The 17,578-nt window shown below is 31.7% G+C and overlaps 1 protein-coding gene across 3 annotated transcripts; it reads right to left on the bottom strand.

Annotated features, from left to right (window-relative positions):
- Nucleotides 1–715: 715 nt before the first annotated feature.
- LOC143043575 (UV excision repair protein RAD23 homolog A-like) lies at nucleotides 716–17,534 on the bottom strand. Of its 3 annotated transcripts, XM_076215824.1 has the most exons (11): nucleotides 17,368–17,534; nucleotides 15,652–15,733; nucleotides 14,616–14,695; nucleotides 13,947–14,092; nucleotides 6,387–6,621; nucleotides 5,892–6,066; nucleotides 4,266–4,286; nucleotides 3,059–3,085; nucleotides 2,426–2,556; nucleotides 1,619–1,783; nucleotides 716–1,123 (listed from the first exon to the last, which is right to left on the bottom strand). In XM_076215824.1, the coding sequence occupies exons 1-11, from the start codon at nucleotides 17,431–17,433 to the stop codon at nucleotides 998–1,000; spliced, it is 1,254 nt and encodes a 417-aa protein (XP_076071939.1). In that variant the 5' UTR covers nucleotides 17,434–17,534; the 3' UTR covers nucleotides 716–997. The 3 variants fall into 3 exon arrangements, with proteins under 3 accessions (XP_076071939.1, XP_076071942.1, XP_076071945.1); XM_076215827.1 differs by lacking the exon at nucleotides 3,059–3,085; XM_076215830.1 differs by lacking the exons at nucleotides 3,059–3,085; nucleotides 4,266–4,286 and having other exon boundaries at nucleotides 17,368–17,531.
- Nucleotides 17,535–17,578: the final 44 nt, after the last annotated feature.

Below are 17,578 nucleotides of genomic sequence, written 5' to 3'. Positions count from 1 at the left end.
GAGTGTTATAATAAATAATAAAAGGTTACATAATATTTTATTACTGATTAAGTTCATGTTTGCTGTAAAGTTATTGCTGTGGCCAGTTGCTTTGACTGTTGAATCCATATCAATATCATTATTAATACATGTAGCATGAATTTCATTTTGAACAAGATTTATTCTTTCTTCCTAAAGATGACTGAATCTTTGTGCAATTCCTGCAGTTCAGACATAGGAGCAAAAGATTAATTTAGTCCTCAAGATCAATGAATTAATGAAACTCAAGGTTTAAATGAACCTGCATGGATCACCTAGAACCATGCCAACACCTGTATACAAATTTGAATCAAAGAGGAAATTTGAAAATTGACCAATCAGAATCAATAATTGCCTTTGATGACCATGGTGTTTCCTGATTGAAATGTGTGTAAAGATTTCACTATTTCAAAAGATTTAGCTGTTTTGCTTCAAGGATAAAAAAATTCAAAACTAACCAACCAGAATCAACAAATGAAGTATCTGCAGGGTTAAGGAAAATGTGAACATTTATCAAATTACAACAGGCAATAAGCATAGCACCTCAAGTTTACAATATGACAATTGTGATGCCATTGGTAGTTTGGAAAACAAAATGTGATTAAAGGACAATTTTTTTCTTCTGTTGCTTAAATCCTATACTAAATCAAAAAGCCAGAGAAGCACAATAAGCCTGTAGGACAAGAAAACAAGTATAAAAGTTGTTTAAATCTTAATTTATGGACTTCAATGGTCCTTGTTTTTTAATTACATTGCAGAGTAACAAATATCTGGTATCATTACAGTGTGTGAATCCTTCTAGCTTGCATGTAATTCATCTTAACAGTTATTAAGCATAAACAGCATGTGGATATGGAAAATGATGTATTATAGATGTCTTCCTATTAAATTTTGTCTATAATAAAAAAAATTCTGTAACATTCAACGCTTAACAAAAATGTTTATATAATGTCACAAATTGGTATATTAATTTAGTCTATCAGCTCTGTCCTTCGTCATCATCAAAACCTTGCGACAACAAAAAGTTTGCTGCCATTTCTTCATTTTTTTCACATGCAAAATAAGCTTGAATACACATGGCTTCTGAAAATCCTAAAGCTTTTAACTGAAAAAGAAAAAATAGAGTAGATTATTCTCATCATCATAATGAAGAGGAAAATCATTTATTGTATTAAAAAAAATTAACAATATAACTTATTTCTTATTTCTCTAAATAATATTGCAGCTTATAATTGTGAATATGAGAGCATGTTTTAGCTTCATCAAAAATATCTAAGGCTTATCAAACTTAACTGTGAACATTTGATGTGGTGTCAAGTTTTCTTTCACATGTCTAGGAGCTGCTTTTCTTCTCAAGTTCTACATATTGTGGAAAGGTTGAGTAATAGCAGAACTTTGTAATCCATCTTAAACATCCGGTAGTTATATTTCTGATCCAAGTCAAGAGTCTGTCAATTATTGTCCAAAACAATATTTGCTTTTTGTACATTTCTAGACTTAATTGTTAATATTCAATCTTCAAATGTCTCTGTTGCACTGCTCCATATTTCAGAACTTATTCTTTCAATGTAGCACTTTTGTAACAACTTATTTAACTTACTCTGTCAATTGCCTCTTTTTCTTGGGGTGTTACTTGTATATATTCACCACCAGGTGGAGAAGGACCCAACCCTCCTGCTCCCTGTGCTGTAGTTTCTGAACCACCTTCTTCATCTACAGGTGCATTTAACATTTGAATAAATCGCTCTTGATTTTGACTAATTAACTGCAAATAAAAAATAACTGGGTTAATAATGGTAATTTTCAGATTACGACAAAAAAAATGCTTCTATTATGCTGATTTTATGTTGAACTTATTCAGAACAATTCAAAGTTAATCACGATTTAAAAACACTGGAATGGCACACTTGATATTCTCCATTTACAGTTTAAATGTTAGTATATTTCAAATTTATTTTAAAAACTATTTCCTTGCTTAAAAGTTTTGAGGCAGCACATAGGAATCACCCTGTCTGCCTGTTTGGATGATGAATGTCCCTTGTCTATGCACCTTTTTAAAGCCTAGACAGATATTGATGAAATTTTGTAGAACAATACCTGATTTTTGCATTAAGGAATTTAACTATGGTCCATCATGCTAAAGGGGAGATAATCTTTATTTAATTGACCTACTCAAATATTCTTAAAGAATTTTTGGGCAGGGGTATCCTTTTGTTAGTTCATTCACAGCTGTAAATGTTCATATCATCTTCACACATAAAAGTTTTAAAATTTGACTTCTTGGATTACTTACTTTTTCATATTTAAGCAATGTGTACGTACTTTGAAAAGTCTTGTACATCTCCTTAAATTAATTGCTTTTACGTCTATATATAAATCCAGTTTCTTGATCTCGTTTATTATTTACCTGTAATAATGGTGGATTTGACTGACCAATTTGTTGAAGTAAAGCTGGTAAGATCTGGGGATTCTGTTGTATTAACTGTCTCATTCTTTGAAACTGTGGCTGTGTTCTTAAAAATGCTAAAGGATCTTCCCCTGAAAGATAAAAAGAAGAGATTCACAATTTCATCCATGAAAACTATCAGTTCATATATGATTTAAAGTAAGAAATATGTCCCAAGGAAATTGGTTTATTAAGTCATGTGAATGTTTCATCTCATGATACCCCAGTTTAATATGAGACCAACCTTAATTTGTCCTATGCCTCTTATTTATCTTAAGGTCTTGTAAACTGTTGCAATTTTGTTAAGTTGTTGAAAACATTGAAAAGTTTAGGATCAAAATGATCCTTATCATTCCTTGTGTTTTACCAGAAATCTTTAATATCGTGCTCATCAATGTGTATTTCTTTACTTTTTATGCAGAAATATGCATTGATTAATGTGTTTGGATAAAGATAGAATCTGTTATTATTTTCTTGTTTGCATGTATAACTGTAAATCTGCATTTGGGAAAAAAGAAGAAAAAAAGAACAAATGAACGAGAATAGAAGTCAATTTAAATAATCATGCAAAAATAAATTTTCCTAAATTCTTACCCTCAAAAGAATCAGAATCTGACTCCCCTGAAATTTATCACAAAAGGCCATTCTACAGATGTCAGATATAACAAGTAAGTTCTGGTTTTATATTGTAATGTTTTTATTTAATTTCAATGATCAAATTAGGAAAAATTAAACTAGTAAAATACTTATGTGATATTTAACAACTTGTAAAAGGAATAATACACATTTTTAGTTGTTTTTTTTAAACTTGAAAGCATAAAATAGAAAATCTGATTAGAAAGGAAAATCACAAATAAACAGCTGCGCAATGAGCGAATAATACGCCTGAGCATGATATGCCTGTTGTCTTGTGTTTCAAGTTTATGCAATAATCATAAAAAATTTCTGAGATACCACGGAACATGTGAACTCCCCCCCCCCCCCTTATTTTTTTAAATCAATAACTCTAAAATAAAATTTTGATTCATCACCAAAACAGTATACAGATCTTAAGATTGATATAAACTAAGACATGTGTAAAGTTTTAAACAATAATCATAAATCTTTTTGAGATACGGCATGACATGTGACCCCCCCCCCTTTTCTTTTTAGCATCAACTCAATAACTTTAAAATAAAATTTTGAATCATCCACAAAAAGTATACAGATCTTAAGATTAATATAGCTAAGAAGTGTGTAAAGTTTTAAGCAATAATCATAAAAAGTTTTTGAGATACGGTGCGACTTGTGAAAAAAACACCCCCTGTTTTAATCTTATTTTCACCAAAAAGCATACAGATCGTTTGACTATCATAAGAAACAACTATGTTAAGTTTTATGAAATTTGGATAAGTTATTCTTAAGTTACAGTGCGACATGTTTATGCAAACATTTGTATACCATAGTACGTCCCATCAAAATTTTGACAGACGTATAAAAATTGCACCTAAACAATGGTTATGCATTAAATATATGTGAAATCTAGAAGTTTTGATGCAATAAGTTAAGCCTTTACTAGAAAATTGTCACCATCAGATTTTGAATTGGTCAAATATTCTATAAATGTATGTAGCATTGTACAGTTGCAGTTCCTGAAACATTTTCATTTTGTCTAAATCAAACAAATTAAATTAAAACAGACTCTACTCCAACATCTGATTAACATAAACCTATACCATAATACACTTACTAAGCCACAATTAATATAGACCCAATAATAATGCTTAAAAATGTCAACATAATACTCTTTTTAAAACCTTACCTTCCAACATTTCAAAATCTTCTGAAAATTTACAACAGATTATTTTATATAAATTAAATGTTTCTGGAAACTTGAATTTTATCATTTCTTTTACTTATTTTATATTCATTCAGATTTTTTTATAAAACAAATAAAATTGAGAATGGAAAAACAAAAAGCCATCAAAGCCAAACACCTGTCTTAACTTAAACTAGTATTGGACATACAATGAATACTGTTTACTTAATTCAAAAGAAAGGGGGAACATACAAAGGGGCCATAGTCAGTTGAGAAAGACAGGACATCTGGCCAAAAGTAATTGACATGCATATTTTCCAATTTGATTGATTGATTGATTGTTGGTTGCTTAACATCCAGCTGCAAATATTTCATGCAGATTCAGGACAAGAACAAGTTCACAATAAATACAATAGGTAGGTCTTGTCACAATAGAGGCCATCTGGGATGATGGTCGGGAAAATTTGGACTGCCACTGGAAAATGAGGGTTTATTGGATAGGGACAGAAATTTTGCCTAGCTACAGGCCACCTACAGACCCTTTTCCAATTTGATAAAGACGATCTAAAGCATACTAATATTTTTTCACTTAGTTATTGAATGCTAAAAAACTGATAAAATTTCTATCAGAAGAAATGGTGTCAATGTTTTGGTCATTTTTCCCATGCTATACAGAAATAACATCCTATTAGCATGATAAAAACAGTTTAAGACTGAAGGATTCCCTAGGTTTTTTTCCTTTTTCAGATGCCTATTACAATTTGCTGGTTTATTAGGTCTTTCCACCTTTCCGTGGAAAGACCTATTGCTTTTGTTCTGATTATTATTTTTTTTTTTTCTTCCGCCTAAATTTTTTCTTGCGTATTGTTGATGTTTCAAAAGATGTCGCTTAGATATTTGGAATATGATATCGTATAGTTTATACGCTTTAAAAATTTTCAACCGCGTAACAAAATACTTTACGTTGTAAGAGTTATCTCCCCAAACACTGTTTTTCTTGTGGCCACTACTCCTTCGCAACCGTAAAAGATTATGACAAATTTATTTTACCAAATTGCTCGTTACATCTTCAGGATTAGGCAATTCATTTTGGACCGAAGCTTTCCAGAGACTCCATATGAGAGTTATTTCCCCTTATGTAAATGATATAAGTATTATGCATTTTTAACTGGTAAACCATAAGTGATAGAGACCTAGGGTCTTCAGATTTGAGGTTCTTGGTCCAAAAAAATGAAAATGAGGTCAAGGTCAAAGGTCAAGGTCATATTCTAAATTTAGATTTTGGCTAATTTTCCCTTACTTTCAAAAACCTTTAAAATCATGCCTAAAGTGATATAACTCATTTACCATACATATTACAGACCTAGGGTCTTTTTATTTGAGGTCCTTGGTTGGTGACCTTGAAATTGAGGTCAAGGTCAAAGGTTAATAGGACGTTCTAGATTTTGACCTTTGCTTTAAATTCATATTTATACATTATAAAGTCATAGGAACTGACATTTTTGATTGATTTTTAATATTTTGATAATAAAATAGATCTTTACTTGTGGAAAGACCTTCAATTGTTCTGTGAACAATTGGTTTTTAATTAGTATTTATATTTTTTTTGTAAAACAAAAATGTCAATACCAGTGCTTGGTGTTCCTCCTGTTAAAGTAGGAGGAGCCCCTGCAGCAGCCGGAGGAGGTGCTCCTAGTGAGGCTGATGGTGCACCAGTTGTTGCAGGCAGAGCTCCTGTTGCAGAAGTAGGTTGTTGTGATAAAGGTGCTACTGGTTGTGCAGGTTCTGGTACATCAGGAATGCCCTAAAAGATAACAAGTTGGTGTATATTACAATAAATACAAAACAACACCATGAGACCATGACCCCCAAAAACAACCCAAATCTTCCTTTTGTGGTATTAAACTTTTTTGTTAAATTTCAAAGAGATCCATACACTTAAACTTAAGTTATTGTCTGGAAACCAAATGTCTTAAGACGACTACTATGTACATGAAAGCATTATACTACCCCAAATTTTTTTTAAGTCATATAAAAACGATTAAATGACAAACAACAGTAAGTAAAATTCAAAATAGAAAACATGTGACTTTATCATATATATACATGGCATTTTATATTTACCCCTAACAAATATTCTACAGCTCTGTCTGGATTATTGAAACTAGCTCTCAGTGCTCTCAGTACTTGTTCTCTTTCGAAGCCCATACTCATTAATTCTGTCACCATATTTTCATACTGCTGTCCTGTAACTAGAGCACTTTCTGCCGATGCCAGTGATACAGCTTCAGCTAAACCTGCCGCTGTAGTTGCTGCAGTGGTTGTTGCTGCAGGAGCAGGTGAGGTCTCCATGGCAGTACTGAAATTGAATAGTTAAAATATTATATTTATGCATTTCCCAGTTTGGAACATATAATTGTGAATTCAGTTTTTGTTTCCATAAAAACATTTTAAAAGTACACTTAAATATTCTGAAGAAATGGCTTACCATAAATTGGGAAATGTTGGCATCAAGATATTTTGGCGGTTTTCACTCAAAAGGCATGTGTTTTATTTTGGTGTGTGTAATTTTGGTGCTCTGCTCAATTGATGTGTTTAATTTTGGAACAATAGAAGTGTGCCAGCTCATTCATATATGCCCGTTTATGTTTATTGACAACATATCAATGACCCACACAAACTAAAAACACGACAAAGTTAACTAAATGAAGGAATCTGATACGATTGCAATTGCAAATAATTCCGTACCTCGGGTTGAACGCTAAAAATAAAGTGATTTTAAAACCTTACTTATGTTTTACAAAAATTCATATGAAATAAATGGTAATCATAATCTCTATTGCAACTACATGATTATCAATCAAGGATTTAAATTTTAATCATTATGCCTCTGGCAGTACATGTTAATTATATGAAGATAAATGTTAATAAGGAGTGTTTATATTCTTATTACAAACAACAGTATCTAATCAACAGTAGCCTGGCATATTTATGACATAAGTGAATACAAATCCATATTGTATTTTTTTTCATAATTTCATAAAATTGACAATTAAATAAAAATTATATAGTGTCGGTATTTATTTTCAGATTTGGTATTTATTTTCAGATTTGGCTATGTATATAATAATAGAAAGATACTAGATATCATTGAGATGGGAGCCATCTCTGTGGGCCCTGCTGTGAATAATGTGCATTAAAAAATTGTATCTTTACCATAGGACATGGGTTTGTCAACTGAAATCAAAGTTTTTGACCTTGACCTTTGACCTAGGAAGTTGTAAATAAATTATGACACACCCTTTGGTGTTGGTTTATAAACATGTCAAGTATAAACTTTGAAATGATAACGGTTCTCAAGATATAGAGCGGACACGATCTTTACCATAGGACACAGGGTTGTCAACTGAAACCAAAGTTTTTGACCTTGACCTTTGACCTAGGAAGTTGCACATAAATTATGACACACCCTTTGGTGTTGGTTTATATACATTTCAGGTATAAACTTTAAAATGATAATGGTTCTCAAGATATAGAGCGGACACAATCTTTACCATAGGACATGGGGTTGTCAACTGAAACCAAAGTTTTTGACCTTGAACTTTGCCCTAGGCAGTCGTTCATAAATTATGACACACCCTCTGGTGTTGGTTCATATACATGTCAAGTATAAACTTTGAAATCATAACGGTTCTCAAGATATAGAGCGGACACGATCTTCACCACAGGACACAGGGTTGTCAACTGAAACCAAAGTTTTTTGACCTTGACCTTTGACCTAGGAAGTTGTACATACATTATGACACGCCCTCTGGTGGTGGTTAATAAACATGTAAAGTATAAAGTATGAAATCATAATGGTTCTCTAGATATGGAGCGGACACAAAGTTATTACAAAGTGTTACGGACGGACGGACGGACAGACTGATCACTATAGGGTGACCCGCCTTTGGCGGGGCCCTAATAATAACATAAGATATGTCCCCCAACTATCAACATTACGATATCGTCATACCGGTCCTCGATTAAGGCGTTCCATATTTAGTGTTTGCATTATTTTCGTGTGTTTAATTTTGGCACTTTCATTTGAGGCACCAAATAAACCAAAATAAAACTACAAACAAAAACCAGATGTTCCGCAGGGCGTAGCTTTATACGACCGCAGAGGTTGAACCCTGAACGGTTGGGGCAAGTATGGACACAACATTCAAGCTGGATTCAGCTCTAAATTTGGATTGTGATTAAATAGTTGACACAGCATAGGTTTCTGACACAGAATGAATGTGTTCTAATGAACTTAAAATTTTTGTTTTCTCTTAGAGCAATTCACTATGCTGTTGAATATTAATTCTCTCAAAAAAATGTTTGAAGAAATTTTCTTTTTTATTTATGAAATTTCAAATGAGAAAAATTGAACCCAATTTTTTTAATCACATCCCCCTTTCCCTTATTCCAAAACTAATCTCAATTAAAATTTCTAATGGAGTTTGCAACAATAACTACTCATTTAAATACATCATGAAATATTAAGATGTAAAAAACTGCTTGTTATCACTGAATGGTAAAGATTATTTTAATTTATCAGTTGGTAGTAAAAAGTGAATATACATTGTATATTGTATATAACAAAGATTTAAGTTGATTCTGGACAAAGAAAGATAACTCCAATTAAAAAAAAATCTTGCTATTGCACAATATTTTGCAATTAGATATTTCTTGCTTACTATTCTGGACAAAGAAAGATAACTCTAATTAAAAAAAAATTTGCTATTTCACAATATTGTGCAATTAGATATTTCTTGCCATTGCGCAATACTGTGCAATTGAAAAGACTTGCTATTGCACAATACTTAATATAATAATTTTAGATCCTGATTTGGACCAACTTGAAAACTGGGCCCATAATAAACCAGATGCTCCGCAGGGCTTAGCTTTATACGACCGCAGAGGTTGAACCCTGAACGGTTAGGGCAAGTATGGACACAACATTCAAGCTGGATTCAGCTCTAAATTTGGATTGTGATTAAATAGTTGACACAGCATAGGTTTCTGACACAGAATGAATGTGTTCTAATGAACTTAAAATTTTTGTTTCTCTTAGAGCAATTCACTATGCTGTTGAATATTAATCCTCTCAAAAAAATGTTTGAAGAAATTTTCTTTTTTATTTATGAAATTTCAAATGAGAAAAATTTAACCCAATTTTTTTAATCACATCCCCCTTTCCCTTATTCCAAAACTAATCTCAATTAAAATTTCTAATGAAGTTTGCAACAATAACTACTCATTTAAATACATCAGAAAATATTAAGATGTAAAAAAACTGCTTGTTATCACTGAATGGTAAAGATTATTTTAATTTATCAGTTGGTAGTAAAAAGTGAATATACATTGAATATTGTATATAACAAAGATTTAAGTTAATTCTGGACAAAGAAAGATAACTCCAATTAAAAAAAAATCTTGCTATTGCACAATATTTTGCAATTAGATATTTCTTGCTTACTATTCTGGACAAAGAAAGATAACTCTAATTAAAAAAAAATTTGCTATTTCACAATATTGTGCAATTAGATATTTCTTGCCATTGCGCAATACTGTGCAATTGAAAAGACTTGCTATTGCACAATACTTAATATAATAATTTTAGATCCTGATTTGGACCAACTTGAAAACTGGGCCCATAATAAAAAATCTAAGTACATTTTTGGATTCAGCATATCAAAGAACTTCAAGATTTCAATTTTTGTTAAAATCAGACTAAGTTTAATTTTGGACCCTTTGGACCTTAATGTAGACCAATTTGAAAACGGGACCAAAAGTTAAGAATCTACATACACAGTCATGACAGTTAGTTTCAGCATATCAAAGAACCCCAATTATTCAATTTTGATGAAATCAAACAAAAGTTTAATTTTGGACCCTTTGGGCCCCTTATTATGTTGGGACCAAAACTCCCAAAATCAAACCCAACCTTTCTTTTATGGTCATAAACCTTGTGTTTAAATTTCATAGATTTCTATTTACTTATACTAACGTTATGGTGCTAAAACCAAGAAAATGCTTATTTGGGTCCCTTTTTGGCCCCTAATTCCTAAACTGTTGGGACCTAAACTCCCAAAATCAATACCAACCTTCCTTTTGTAGTCATTAACATTGTGTTTAAATTTCATTGATTTCTATTTACTTAAACTAATGTTATTGTGCGAAAACCAAGAATAATGCTTATTTGGGCCCTTTTTTTGGCCCCTAATTCCTAAACTGTTGAGACCAAAACTCCCAAAATCAATCCCAACCGTTCTTTTGTGGTCATAAACCTTGTGTCAAAATTTCATAGATTTCTATTAACTTAAACTAAAGATATAGTGCGAAAACCAAGAAAATGCTTATTTGGGCCCTTTTTGGCCCCTAATTCCTAAAATGTTGGGACCAAAACTCCCAAAATCAATACCAACCTTCCTTTTGTGGTCATAAACCTTGTGTTAAAATTTCATAGATTTCCATTCACTTTTACTAAAGTTAGAGTGCGAAAACTAAAAGTATTCGGACGCCGGACGACGACGACGACGACGACGACGACGACGACGACGACGCCGACGCCAACGTGATAGCAATATACGACGAAAATTTTTTCAAAATTTGCAGTCGTATAAAAATCTAAGTACATTTTTGGATTCAGCATATCAAAGAACCCCAAGATTTCAATTTTTGTTAAAATCAGACTAAGTTTAATTTTGGACCCTTTGGACTTTAGTGTAGACCAATTTGAAAACAGGACCAAAAATGAAGAATCTACATACACAGTTAGATTTGGTATATCAAAGAGCCCCATTTATTCAATTTTTGATGAAATCAAACAAAGTTTAATTTTGGACCCCGATTTGGACCAACTTGAAAACTGGGCCAATAATCAAGAATCTAAGTACATTTTTAGATTCAGCATATCAAAGAACCTAACTGATTCATTTTTTGTCAAAATCAAACTAAGTTTAATTTTGGACCCTTTGGACCTTAATGTAGACCAATTTGAAAACGGGACCAAAAGTTAAGAATCTACATACACAGTCATGACAGTTAGATTCGGCATATCAAAGAACTCCAATTATTCAATTTTGATGAAATCAAACAAAGTTTAATTTTGGACCCTTTGGGCCCCATATTCTGTTGGGACCAAAACTCCCAAAATCAATACCAACCTTCCTTTTATGGTCATAAACCTTGTGTTTAAATTTCATAGATTTCTATTTACTTATACTAACGTTATGGTGCGAAAACCAAGAAAAATGCTTATTTGGGTCCCTTTTTGGCCCCTAATTCCTAAACTGTTGGGACCTAAACTCCCAAAATCAATACCAACCTTCCTTTTATGGTCATAAACCTTGTGTTAATATTTCATAGATTTCTATTTACTTATACTAACGTTATGGTGCAAAAACCAAGAAAAATGCTTATTTGGGTCCCTTTTTGGCCCCTAATTCCTAAACTGTTGGGACCTAAACTCCCAAAATCAATACCAACCTTCCTTTTGTAGTCATTAACATTGTGTTTAAATTTCATTGATTTCTATTTACGTAAACTAAAGTTATTGTGCGAAAACCAAGAATAATGCTTATTTGGGCCCTTTTTTGGCCCCTAATTCCTAAACTGTTGAAACCAAAACTCCCAAAATCAATCCCAACCGTTCTTTTGTGGTCATAAACCTTGTGTCAAAATTTCATAGATTTCTATTAACTTAAACTAAAGTAATAGTGCGAAAACCAAGAAAATGCTTATTTGGGCCCTTTTTGGCCCCTAATTCCTAAAATGTTGGGACCAAAACTCCCAAAATCAATACCAACCTTCCTTTTGTGGTCATAAACCTTGTGTTAAAATTTCATAGATTTCCATTCACTTTTACTAAAGTTAGAGTGCGAAAACTAAAAGTATTCGGACGACGACGACGACAACGTGATAGCAATATACGACGAAAAAATTTTCAAATTTTGCGGTCGTATAAAAACCTAATTTACTGTAGTATATATATAAGATTTGGAGACAGTTTTCTTGAATAAGGATACAATCAAATATCTAACAATCAATTGAAATTCATCTTTACTTTTTTCATCAAAACTGCTTGAAACAAATCTTTTAACATACAAGTTAATGAAATGTGAGAAAAGAGTTGCCTGATAGCATGATCCTGAAATGCATTTGACATGTTTCATTATGCAAAACAAGCTTCCTATCTAGCATGAAACATTGGATAAGTTAACAATAAAATATGTCATTGATAGATCTATAGCACATAAATCTAAATACAAAGCACAAATCAAAGCAATTTCAGGTTAATTTAAACTGCATATCAAACTTTCAAATGATATAGATCTCACAAATGTTTTTCCTTTACACTGTGACATTGGTAAATGGTAACATTCTTTGAAATAAATGTATAATGTGAAATGTAGTTTACAAGGGTAATACTCATTTTTTTTTACATACCGTCTTTTGGTATGTATAACACGCACATTTATACCCTAGGTCATGTTTCTTGTAAGACAGGTGGGTGTTACACATGACTACAAACAATTTCTTAGTCTTTTTTTTTCAGGTCCAAACTCTGACAAAGAAATTTCAAAGTGAAGTGAAGAGTACAAAATATTTTTGCTAAAACCTCGATTGTTTTTATGTTTTACATGTTATATTTGTAATATGTATCGTATTGTTCTTGATTTGTCATGTTTTATTCAAATAAAATACATTTCATATCTTTGTTATTACATTTATCGTGTAAAATTGTCCATCTGTTTTGCAATCCGGAAATTTGCCAAAGCTTAATAAAGACACAATTAAGCTTTTGCTGTTGATTAAATTAGCCTATGTGTTCCTTGTTGTCATAACTTGCTGTTTTTGTATGTGTTCATCATAGAGATTTGAAGAAAAGTGTATGAATTGAATAAACCATGCTTGTTTTGAAAAGATAAACCGCCATTTTTTCTAATGTATTGTAAAGTGATGATTTACTCTATCAAAAATTTATTTATATTAGGAAAAATACGTTTTTACTTTGTAACTTTTAAACAACTGTTTAAAACCATTCAAGAAATTATGATTTAAAACATGATAATCCCATAATTGTAACCTAAACGAATTTAATTAGGAACAAGGTCAACCTGTCACTGATTTGTTTTGACATCGATTAGACCCGTTGATTGAGGTGTGATAATCCGGATTAACAGCTAGAATCATCAAACAAAAAATTAAAACAATGAGATTTAACAATTTATTACAGCACTAATGACATTAATTATAATTATTAAACTGATTCATAATTATTTTATTGCTTGAATCAGAACAATAATTTGGACATTTAATCTTGTCCATGATACTCAAACAATTTATTAAATTTGGTTTAAAATATTTATTTCAATCTAATAAAATTCTTATTCATTTGTTAGAATACTTTCAATTTCATATTAATTATGTATTCCATACAGAATTCTCCGACATTGGTGTCCATTTAAAAAACTTCCTGTTTACCGATAAACTTCCTGTTTGCCGATTTTGGAGCTGTAACTTTTCCAAAAATGTCTAAGAGTATTATATGACCAATAATTTTCTTCTCTCGTTTCTTGGACCACAAATGTGCACTATTCACACCAAAAGATGGTATTTTCTAATATATGTTAACACAAATTGTGAACCCACCTTGGAGGTGTTTCTTCTTTCTTTTCTTCTGGTTTTGTCTCTGGTTGTGTTGCTGGAGTAGGTGTAGGTGTCACAACAGGTGAACTTGCTTCTACAGGGGGTGGGGCAGCTGGAGTTTCTGCTGGTTTAGCTGGTGCTGCTTTTGGCTGTTTATAAAAAAAGATAGTTGAAAAATTACTTTCTATAAACAGTTCTTTTTTCAATATAACAATTAACCCTTTCCTCCATTATGGCACCTTTTGAAGCCATCCCCATTACTCCATTATGATGCCTGTGTAGTACCTCAGTTGAAACACTTTGGACTAAAAATGTCTGCATCAGACTTAATAAAATTTGTATCCAATATGAAAAGGATATTCATAAGAATATCTGACTTAAATTTATTAGATGAAATATTTGTTTTTGGCAATGCATTAATACTTTAAAACCTATTTTCAGCATTTTATTGAAAAATCCTATGCAAATCAAGTATGCATATCCATTGAGGAAAGGGCTAAATAGTATATATTGTTGTAACATCATGTTTATTATAGAATTAGCAATATTTTTAAACTGGAAATTTATAAGATTTATTTGTTTGAACAGTTTGTTGGACAAGAGACTTATTAATATCAAAGGTTCTATTTAGCAATTTTTTCCATCATACTTTTATAGAGTAAAACTTTATACCTTGGTTACCATAACAACCACAAAGTTTTTCTCTTCTATTTTGTATTCTGCTATCTTTTTTTCATCATCAAGGATTTTACCTATAATAAAGAAACTGACACGTAAACATGGGAAAGTGGCAATAGAAATTTAGACGTGTGTAATCTCTGTTTTGTGTATTTGCATGCTTCCTTCTTTACATGAAAATTAAGTTCTTTCTGATTTGTATACATGATAACATTACTGGACCATATCTTATAACATTCATGAGTGTGTTAATGTAATTCAATTGCATGTTACCAGTTGTAATTAGCTTGATTCATGGATTGATTAGGCAAATATAACATACATATCAGAATAAAAACATGTTAAAATGAAATGTTTATATGACAGTTGTTATCCATTCGTTTGATGTGTTTTAGTATTTGATTTTGACCTTTGCTTCGGAACTTTCTGTTTATAATATTCGTCAGAGTTCGGTATTTTTGTTATTTTACTTTTTTTTGTACTTAAACTTAAATAAAAACTACATTCTTTTGTAGTCCATACAGTTCAGTTTAAAGACCAAACCACAAATCAAACATCAATGTAAAATGCTGTCTAATTCAGATTTTTTTAGCTTGTGCGTTTATTATTCAGTCACCTTTAAAAAGTATAAGCATTCTAAAATAGCTGCTTAACTTTCCAAGAAGGATCCAGAGAATAATCTGGCCAAATAAGATCAGCCAGAGTCTTCTGTATGTATGGAATCACATCAGAGTTCAAACAAAAACGGTTTTATACATTTAATAGTATGTTGTGGCCATATGTCCAATTGAAAGAACCAAAGTTGAGTAGACTAGTTATTTATTAGATAAGAATCAATATGCTATGCAGTGCAAAATAATTTGTGTTCATGTAGTATTGCTGCATAGTAAGTGATTTTTTGGTTGTCATGCTTGCCACAATAGTAACATCATCATAGTTTCTGCAGAGTAAGTTATCTACAATAATTACAAATTGCAATGCAATTGTTTTTTAATGAAGGACCTTGTTTAGTAATTTATATCATATATACCAGCATAAATTAATTTCTGTCCACCAGCAGGAAATGTTTCTTTTCCTTTCTCTGCCTCTACTTTTTCTTTTAATTTCTTAACCTACAAAATGACAAAAATCAACTTTCAAAAAAGTTCCTAAATATAACTTTAAATTGTTTGTACAGTGAATTCTGTCCACACTGAACACCTTCTAGACTTTGTGATATGTTCGATAATTTGATAAAAAAAAAAAATCTTACTGGAACCAACATCAGGAACACATTAATTTCTGAATATGGTTAAAAGACAACTAATGTTCTCCAGCTGAGCCTAGCAATATTCAAGGTAATTAATACACTGCCCAAAGGTGCTGTTACAATCTGGGTTATTGCAGTAAAGTGCCCTTTCAGACAAGTACATGTAGCAACTTCTACTCTGAGATTAAAAACGGAAACACTGATGAATATTTACCTATGGTCAGAATAATCCTATTGATCTCTATTCATTTACATTGAACCAAATTTTTTTTTTATGAAAAATAAATGTATATTGTTTTTTATTAACCTACTCTATATTATTCCTTCACATAAATTATATGAACATTTTTTTAAATTTTTCTTTCATTTTGGATGGGGTTTTTAGTGGGTAAATTGAGTAAGACGCAAGGTGCTTGTCATTTTGAAATTCTTAAAAATAAGATTTGCTTGGCCTATTTAGTCTGCCACTAAGATTGATGACGCTTTAAGGAATGAGTGCAGTGCAGACTAGAACTGTGATGAGAAAATATTACATTGTAAGAGATTTGTGTGGTAGTCAGCGTGAAAGATTTGATACCTTGAAGTTTAGCGAGAAACTTATTATTTTTAATTATAATTTTGATTATATTCGTCTATAATGATTGTTGTCTTACATGTCTTAGTTTAGTTTTATATTCTCTGACCTACGTTTACCAACAACCATCTCGAAATTTTATGATTTTTTTTTTCTTTCGGGCGGGGATGTTATATACTTGATTTGTATATATGGTTGTTGGAAACCTAGTTCAGTAAGTATCATACCGGAATCACAGGGGTGCTCCGGGATGATGTTTGTAAATAGTATAATCATCTATATCCTATGTATCACATTTCATTAGCATGCTTTCTCTCTCTCTTTACCACCGCATGTTAAGGTAGTCACACACAAATATATTGAGAGCAGTAAAATTAGTTTTTAGAAATGTACACAAAGCAATGGAGGCCAGAAGTGGGATTTTCTGAAGTTCTGAAAGGTGGATATTTGCCCTTCCAAAAATAGATGCGCTGCTTCCTCCCTTCCGGTGCCAACTGAGTCACTGTGAAAACTGTTTGAATATGGAAAAACAAAGGGTGGCAGGTAGGTGAAGCTTACATAAATAAAGAGATAAATGAAAAATGAACAAATTGATACCCGATTTATATAAATTCAAGGCTGTTAGTTGGCACAAGAAAGTACGAAGCAACGCATCTATTTTGGATGGGCAAATATCAACTTTTTGATATGGGACCAGCTCTGACGTCCAACGGCCCCAGCATGTCTGGCAAAACAGCCGTTGGACGTCAGAGTAATCTCGGACTAAAGGTTTGCTAACTTTGTCACTTATAACAGGTAACACCTGCCTCATATTACTTTAATAAAAAGATTTTTCGGATAAAAATACAAATACATGTATAAATGTACGCCGAAAGTGACGCCGGAAAAAGGGAAAACCACTTTGACAAGGCACAAGAACTTACCAACTCATCTTCCCCAATTTCAACCTTAAACGTTTGTTGTTGCAAAGTTTTCAGTGTTATTATCATTTTGATTCAATGTAATGGTGTTATCTACATGGAAAGTTGTGCTTCTCCTTTTTCAAATCGATTTTGCAAGTAACCGGATATAGTGTCATTACCGATCGCGATAGGTTCGCACTTCAAAACAAATCTTTATTATGTCTTTCGACTT

Source organism: Mytilus galloprovincialis, chromosome 1 (assembly GCF_965363235.1).
Source record: "Mytilus galloprovincialis chromosome 1, xbMytGall1.hap1.1, whole genome shotgun sequence".
Classification (NCBI taxonomy): Eukaryota; Metazoa; Mollusca; class Bivalvia; order Mytilida; family Mytilidae; genus Mytilus; species Mytilus galloprovincialis.
The sequence above is the reverse complement of the archived record's forward strand: the minus strand, read 5'-3'. Positions and strand labels throughout refer to the sequence as shown.

Coding starts and splice junctions, on each gene's coding strand:
- LOC143043575 (XM_076215824.1), bottom strand. CDS start 17,433: ATGATAATAACACTGAAAACTTTGCAACAACAAACGTTTAAGGTTGAA. Junction 1,784..2,425: donor CAAATCCACCATTATTACAG/GTAAATAATAAA, acceptor TTTTATTTGCAG/TTAATTAGTCAAAATCAAGA. Junction 1,124..1,618: donor AAAAAGAGGCAATTGACAGA/GTAAGTTAAATA, acceptor TTTCTTTTTCAG/TTAAAAGCTTTAGGATTTTC.